The sequence below is a fragment of the Hypanus sabinus genome, chromosome 2, assembly GCF_030144855.1.
Source record: "Hypanus sabinus isolate sHypSab1 chromosome 2, sHypSab1.hap1, whole genome shotgun sequence".
Taxonomy (NCBI): domain Eukaryota; kingdom Metazoa; phylum Chordata; class Chondrichthyes; order Myliobatiformes; family Dasyatidae; genus Hypanus; species Hypanus sabinus.
In genome coordinates, this window is record NC_082707.1 from 180,551,069 (window position 1) to 180,559,660 (window position 8,592).

Consider the following 8,592-nt stretch of genomic DNA (forward strand, 5'->3'; position numbering starts at 1 on the left):
AGTCACAGGCCTCCAGTCGGAGAGGCAACCACCTACTACCACTCTCTGGCTTCCCCCACAAAGCCAATGTCTAATCCAATTTACAGCCTCATCCTGATTGCCAAGCGACTGAACCTTCTCGACCAACATCCCACGCAGGACCTTGCTAAGGTCCATGTAGACAACATCCACTGCCGTGTCCTCATCAACTTTCCTTGTAACTTCCTCGAAAAGCTATATAAGTTGTGGGCAAGCATGGTGACACGTGGGCTGCCCCAAGCACAACCCTCAGACCAGGTTAGTCATTGATGCCAACACATTTCACTGTATATTTATGTATTTTTCGATGTACATGTGACAAATAAAGCTAATATAATCTGACTCTCTCCACCACCAATCCCACTGATCCACCAATGTGGAATGGCGCAACCTTCCCCTTCCTGAAGTCAACAAAAAGATCTTTAGATTTACCGACACTGAGTGAGAAGTTGCTGCGGCACCACTCAACCAGCTGTGTCCTACCTCACACCTGTACAATAGCTCATCATCACCCGTGACTTGTCCAACAACAATAGTGCTGTTCACAATCCTAATCACCAGTTTACCAACAACGTGACCACTTAGATCACCTTGTTCTGAATGGGCTTTATTTTTAATTCTAATTATGTCCTTTCATACATAGGAACATAGAAATCTACAGCACATTACAGGCCCTTCAGCCCACAATGTTATGCTCACCATGTAACTTACTCTAGAAACTGCCTCGAATTTCCCTACGGCATAGCCCTCTATTTTTCTAAGCTCCATGGACCTATCTAAGAGTCTCTTAAAAGACCCTATTGTATTCGCCGCTACCACTTTCACTGGTAGTGTATATCACACACCCACCACTCTCTGTGTGAAAAACTTACCTCTGACATCCCCCTTGTGTCTACTTCCAAGCACCTTAAAACTATGCCCCCTCGTGTTAGCCATTTCAGCCCTGGGAAAAAGCCTCTGCTATCCACAAAATCAATGGCCCTCATCACCTTGTACACATCTATCAGGTCACCTCTCATCCTCTGTCGCTCCAAGGAGAAAAGACAAAGTTCACTCAACCTGTTCTCATAAGGCATGCTCCCCAATCCAGGCAACATCCTTGTAAATCTCCTCTGCACCCCTTCTATAGTTTCCACGTCCCTCCTGTAGTGAGATGAATAGAACTGAGCACAGTACTCCAAGTGGGGTCTAACTAAGCTCTTGTATAGCTGCAACATTACCTCACAGCTCTCGAACTCCGTCCCACAGATGATTAAGGCCATCACACAATACGCCTTCTTAACAACACTGTCAACCTGCGCAGCAGCTTTGAGTGTCCTATGGACACAGACCTCAAGATCTTGCTGACCCTCCACCCTGCCAAGAGTTTTATCATTAATATATTCTGTCTTCACATTTGACCTACTAAAATTAACCACTTCACACTTATCTGGGCTAAACTCCATCCGCCAGTTCTCAGTCCAGTTTTGCATCCTATCAATGTCCCGCTGTAAACTCTGACAGCCCTCCAGGCTATCCACAACACCCCCAACTTTTGTGTCATCAGCAAACTTACTAACCCACCCTTCCACTTTCTCATCCAGGTCACTTATAAAAACCACAAAGAGGAAGAGTCCCAGAACAGATCCCTGAGGCACACCACTGGTCACTGACCTCCATGCAGAATATGACCCGTCTACAAGCACTCTGCCTTCTGTGGGCAAGCCAGTTCTGGATCCACAAAGCAATGTCCCCTTGGATCCCATACCTCCTTACTTCCTGAATGAGCCTTGCATGGGGAACCTCATCAAATGCCTTACTTGTAAGAGTAGCACTTAATTTATGTTGATTTTTTGAATCCTGCTTATCTGATGCTTTGAGTCTGTGATGCTGCTGCAGGTAAGTTTTTCATTGCGTGGACTTTTGCGCATGGCAATAAATTTTAGCTTACTTTCTCTCTGCTTCCCCTGTGTCACACTGCACCTCATTATGGAAGCCTGGTAAAGGTCAAGGAGGAAAGGTCACCAAAATAAGACCAGGAGTGAAGGGGGTGAGAGGAGACATGAGAAGCTGGGGTAACTCTCCCAGTACCATTGAGGATAAGAGGAGGCAGAAGATCGAAATTGCAGGGACCTGGGACTATAAGTGCTAGATTCACTGAAAGTAGAGTCACAAATAGGCAAGGTGGTGAAGGCAGCTTTTGGCAAACTGGTCTTTGTCAGTCAGGGCACTGAGTTTACAAGTTGAGAATACATGGAGTGGTTGTATAAGCCAGTGATGAGGCTGTACAGAGTATTATGTTCAGTTTTGGTCACCCTGCTATAGGAAAGATGTTATTAACTGGAAATGACTTAGAAGGACTTGGCCAGGACCTAAAGGATTGAGTTATAGGGTGAGGTAGGACAAGCTTGGACTTTATTTCTTAGAGACTGAGCCGTGATTTATAGAGGCGTATAAAATCACAGAAGGCATAGATAGGGTGAGTGCACTTAGTCTTTTTCACAGGGTTGAGGAATCAAAAACTAGAGGGTAGAAGTTTAAGGTGACTGGGGAAATTTTTTAAAGAAACTTAAGGGGCAACCTTTTCACACAAAGGTTGGTATCTATGTGAAGTCAGCTGCCAGAGAAAGTGGTTGAAGCAAGAACAGAGGGTCCAGAGACGGTTCACAAGAATGATTGTGGAAATGAAAAGGTTAACGTCTGAAGAGCAATTGATGGCTCTGGGCCTGCACTCACTGGAGTTTAGAAGAATGTTGGGCATCTCATTGAAACCTATTGAATACTGAAAGGCCTATGCAGATAGAGTGGACTTGCAGATGATATTTCCTATAGTGGGAGAGTCTAAGACTGGGGGGGTCTCAGAATAGAAGGATCCCTTTAGAACAGAGATGAGGAAGAATTTCTTTAGCCAGAGAGTGGTGAATTTAGGAGTTCATTGCTATGGGCAGCTATGGAGGCTAAGTCATTGGATATATTTAAAGCAGAGGTTGATAGGTTCTTGATTAGTAAGAAAATCAAACATTATGGTTCAGAGGGGAAATAAGTCAGCCATGACAGAATGGTGGAGAAGATTGGATTGCCTGAATGGCCTATTTACATTTTTATGTCTTATGATCTTATGGTCTAATAACACAAAAATGGGTTGGATGCTTGGTTGCTGAGAAACTTCCACGTCGAGAGAACTGGAAGCTACCGAGGTCAAGCAGTCACTAGTATGTCCGTCTGGTGACTGAAGAGAAACTCCCCTCCCCAGAGAACTCAATCCCATAGGAATAGAAACTCCAATGTGCAGCAACGCAGGAGGCTACAGAGAGTGGTGGGACTCAACCAGTTCCATTACAGGTACAGCTCTCTCCAACATTGCAGAACACCTAGAAGAGGCAATGTCCATCCATCCATCATCAGGGACCCCATCACCCGGGCTATGCCCTCTTCTCATTACTGCCATCAAGTAGGAATTACAGGAACCTGAAGACCCACATCTCAATGTTCAACAACAGCTTCTTCCCCGCTGCCATCAGTTCATTGAACCCACCTGAAAATACCTCACACTGCCTTGGACCTTCTTTTTTTCTTTGTTTTCTTTTTTCTCCCTCCTCCTCTCCCTCTCCATCTCTCCCTCACTCATTTTCCCACTCCCTCTCTCTCTCCCTCCCTCCCCTTCCCCCTCCCTCACTTACAGCAGTGATTTTGTCACAGTTTGTTTTGTGCACATGGATGTTTATGATAATTTATGTTTGCCCTTGTCCTGCAACATATTTTGCTGCTGCATTTGAGAGTTTTAAGTTTCTAGGAGTGAACATCTCCAACTATCTGTCCTTGTCCAACCATCTAGTTGCCACGACCAAGAAAACTCACCAACATCTCTACTTCCTCAAGAAGCTACAGAAATTTATCATGCACCCTTTGACCCTCACCGATTTTTACTGATGGACCATAGAAAGCCAAATACATCATGCTCCTGATCGACAATTGCTCCTGTGAACACAGGAAACCACAGAGAGTTGCGGACAAAGCTCAGCACATCACGGAAACCATGGTCTATGTCTATACTTCTCACTGCCTTAGTAAAGCAGCCAGCATAATCAAAGACCCCAGCCAATCAGGACATTCTCTCTTCTCTCCCTTGCCATTGGGCAGAAGATACAAAAGCCTGAAAGCATGTATCATCAGGCTCAAGGAGTTTCTACCCTGCTGTTTTAAGATTTGACCAGCTCCCTGGAATGATAAAATGGACCCTTGATCTCACAATCTACCTCATTATGACCTTGCACCTTATTTTCTGCCTGCACTGCGCTTTCTGTGTGACTGCAACATTTAACTCTGCACATTGTTACTGTTTTCCCTTGTACTACATCAATACACAGTTGTAATGAATTGATCTGTATGAATAGTGTGCAATCAAGTTTTTCCACTGTACAGGTGACAAAAATAAACCAATTTAGCAACTTAATTTTCATGGCGTTTATACCCTGGACATGTATGCCTCTGACAACAGTAACTCTACTTGGGAGGAGCTGGATGAAATGGTGTGGGAGATGGAAAGCACAGAGAAGGAGACGTTGGGATAAAGGGCTTATGTAGAGAATCAACCAGCACAAACCTGTAATGGCCTGTGTTCCTACATAGGATTTCCCAAGAGCCCTGGTCTCTTACCTTCCTGACAGCTTTCATGTCCTGGTTGAAGGATGCTGCCACGTCCTGGGCTTTCCCCGCCTCAGAGGCCAGCTTCATCAGGGTCTGCTGGCTAGCCTTGAACTCCATTTCCCGAGTGGCCAAAGCTTCTTCCAGTGTCGTGATCTTCGTTTCCCACAGGAGGCGTTCCTGGAACATCTCACAGGCCTGGACCCAAAGCATATCAGATAACCACTTAGCAGGGGAGAAGAACTCAGAATGTGGAGGGGGGGACATCAAAGATTCTACAGATGCAGGAAGTCTGGAACAACACACACAAAACACTGGAGGAGCTCAGCAGATCAGGCAACATCTACAGAGGAGAAGAACAGTCAACATTTCAGGCTGAGACCCTTCATCAGGATTGGAAAGAAAGAGGGCAGAAGCCAGGATGAGAAGGTGGGGGAAAGGGAAGGAATACAAGCTAATGGGTGACAGGTGAGACCAGGTGAGGGAGAAGGTGGGTGGGTCAGGAGAGGATGGACGGAAGAGGCAGAGGGTTTCAGAAAGAATCTAATAGGAGAGGAAATTAGACCATGGAATAAAGGCAGGGAGGTAGTTTGGGTAGAGGAGCAATTAGTGAAATCACCTTACAGCTCCTTCAATTACTGAATGCCATTAGTCTGTAAGGAGTTTGTACATTCTCCCCATGTCACGGTCCCAACCATTAATTCCCTATTTTCTCCTAATTCCCTTTGATTGTGCTATGGTTCTGACTGTTAATTCCCCATTTTCTCCTAATTTCCTTTGATGACGACACACCTGGTTCTCATCAAGATCTGCCATATAAGAACCCCGGCTTTGCACCCACTAGTTGCCAGATTGTTGGTTTTGCCAGTGTGGTAATTAACACTTCCTAGCCGCTTAGGATTGTGTGTCCTAAGTTTTGCTTTAGTACCGAGATCTATATGTGAAACTCAGTCTCTCTGTGTCAAGATCAGTTTTCTAAGTTCTACACCAGTTCCGAGGTTTACCTGTGAAACCTAGTCTCTCTGTGACAAGATAAATTCTGTCTGTCTCCTGCCTTCCTGCCCTCCCTCTTGTTTGCTGTTCAATGTTCACGCCTGTGTCCACATCCTAACACAATCTCCATGCCTGCATCCTGCGCTTGGGTTTGCCTCATTCGTTGCAACACACCATGACCACATGAGTTCCCTCCAGGTGCTCCAGTTTCCTCCCACATTCCCAGGACGTACACTCAGGGTTAGTAAGTTAAGAGCATGCTAAGGAGGCGCTGGAAGCGTGGCTATACTTGTGGGCTGCCTCCAGCACAATCCTTGCAGATTGATTTGATGCAAATGATGCCTTTCACAGTATGTTTGATAGACATGCTACAAATAAAGCAAACCTCGAGTTAGTGTTAGTAAGCTGTGGGCATGTTATGTTGGCGACACTCTTGGGCTGCCCTTGGCACATCCTCAAACTGTGTTGGTCACTGACGCAAACAATGCATCTCACTGCATGCCTCAATGTTTCAATGTACAAGTGTCAAATAAAGCTAATCTGTAAATCTTTTTATCCTAGCCAGAGCCCAAATATCCCTTAGTACATGTAACAAATAATTTTAAAAAACACAGCTCATTCCATGGCATTGTTACAGTGGACACCTGACAGACATGCACAGTGCCTTTACACAACAAGTCAGCTTAACTGTGCCCAACTTATTAGAACCTAAACTAGCCAGCAAGTGAGCAGCTGTAACCATTCCAACATTTCTCGACATCGTTGCAGTTTGCAAGCTGTTTAAAAGTTGAAATGAAATAATTGCTGAGATGTAGGAGGCTTTTTCTGCGGAGGCTGGGTGAGACTAGACTGGAGGTCATAGGTTTAGGGTAAAAGGTGAAATATTTAAGGGGAACCTCTTCACTTAGAAGGTGTGAGTGTGGAACAAGCTGCCAGCAGAAGTGGTGGATGCAGATTCGATTGTGGAGGTTAAGGCGAGTTTGGATAGGAACGTGGACGTGAGGGATATGGTCAGGCGTGGGTCGATGGGACTAAGCAGAATAACAATTCCGACGAGATGGGTTGGAGAGCCTGTTTCTGTGCTGTAGTACACTAAGACTATAAAACTCTACAGAGAGCGATACAGCGTAGAAACAGGTGCTTGGAGGTTGGAAGCCCAATGTCCGCAAGTTGGAGAGTCCAGGACAAAGATCTGAAGATCAGCAGGCCTGGAGGTGGCCGTCCTGGGGTTGGAGGCCTGTCTGTGTGTTGTGGGTAGTGAGTGGTAGGGAGAGAAAGGGGTTTGTATTGCTGCTGTTGGAGTTGTTGCTGCTTGTGTTGTTCTGCTGAGCATTTGTGGGCATGCTACGTTGGTGTGTGGTGACACTTGTGGACTGCTCCCAGCACATCCTTGGTTGTTAAAGCAAACAACACGTTTCACTAACAGGAGAAAATCTGCAGATGCTGGAAATCCAAGCAACACACACAAAATGCTGGAGGAACTCAGCAGATCAGGCAGCATCTATGGAAAAGAGTACAGTCGATGTTTCGGACCAACACCTTTCAAGCAGGACTGGAGAAAAAAAAGATAAGGAGTAGATTTAAAAGGTGGGGGGAGGTGAGAGGGAAACACAAGGTGAAAGGTGAAACCTGAAGGGAGGGATGACGTAAAGAGCTGGGCAGTTAATTGGTGAAAGAGATACAGGGCTGGAGAAGAGGGAATCTAATAGGAGAGGACAAAAGGCCATGGAAGAAAGAAAAGAGGGGGGAGATGGGGAAGGAGCACTAGAGGGAGGCAATGGGCAGGCAAGGAGATTAGTGGAAGAGGGAAAAAGGAATATACGGATAATAAATAATAAATCTGAATCTGAACCTAAACCATCAACACTCATTTACACCAGGGGTTCCCAGCCTGGGGCCCACAGACCCGTTGTTTTATGGCGTTGGTTCATGGCGTGAAAAAAAGATTGGGAAACCCCTGGTTTACACGAGTCCTGCATTACTCAGACTTTAATTTCTTCACATTCCCATCAACTCTTCCATTAAGGATGTGACAGACTTGGAGAAGGTGCAGAGGAGATTTACCAGCACGTTGCCTGGATTAGAAGGCATACTTATGCGATGACTGAGTGAGCTAGGGCTTTTCCTTGGAAAGAAGGAAGATAAAAGGGACATGATAGAAATGGTCAGAAGAGGCATAGATTGTGTGGTCAGCCAGAGAATTTTCCCCAGGGTGGAAATGGCTAATACAAGAGGGCATAATTTTAAGGTGATTGGAGGAAAGTAAAGGGGGGATGTCAGAATGAAGGTTTGTACTCAGAGATAGATGGGTGTATGGAGTGCACTGCCAGGAAGCGGTGGTAGAGGCAGATGTAACGTGGCCGTTTAAAAGACTTTTGGACAGGCATGTGGATGATAAAGGGAGGGTTAGATTGATCTTGGAATAGGTCAAAGGGTTGATACAACATCATGGGCTGAAGGGCCTGTACTGTACTGTACAGATCTATGTTCTGGCTACTTCCAGTACAGAGATCCGGTGTGCATCCACAGGGAATACACAGAATTCCTTGGATGGCTTGGCAAGAAATTGGAAATAAAGTTGTGCAATCTCACAGTGTGGACAGGCGCCACCTGGCCCCTTGTTTCCATGCTATCTTATTGGAAGAGCTCTCCAACTACAAGCACATACCCTGTTTCGTCGTAAGTTACCACTGCTCAACATATTATCCCATTTCCCACTACAAGTTCTGTTAGGATCTGCTTATAGAGATCAGAATGCAGGACAATACTTCACTTGGATCAGGCCCCTTGGTCCATGATCAAACAGAATCTGATACCTGCACCAAACACCCTGCTGAAATAAACTAAATACATGATCCATATTCCTTCATTCCCAGCTTCTTCATGTGTCTAACAGCCTCTTAAGTGCCTCTATTGTATCTGCCTCCACCACCCCTGGCAACGTAGTGCAGGCGCCCA

The 8,592-nt window shown here is 45.6% G+C and overlaps 1 protein-coding gene across 1 annotated transcript in view; it reads right to left on the reverse strand.

The window, feature by feature from the left end:
- LOC132388295 (coiled-coil domain-containing protein 170-like) overlaps positions 1–8,592 on the reverse strand; it is a 105,573-nt gene that overhangs the window by 52,811 nt on the left and 44,170 nt on the right. The window contains exon 7 of the mRNA XM_059960637.1: positions 4,654–4,839. Coding sequence (XP_059816620.1) covers positions 4,654–4,839 — 186 coding nt within the window. The remainder of the gene's footprint in view (positions 1–4,653; positions 4,840–8,592) is intronic.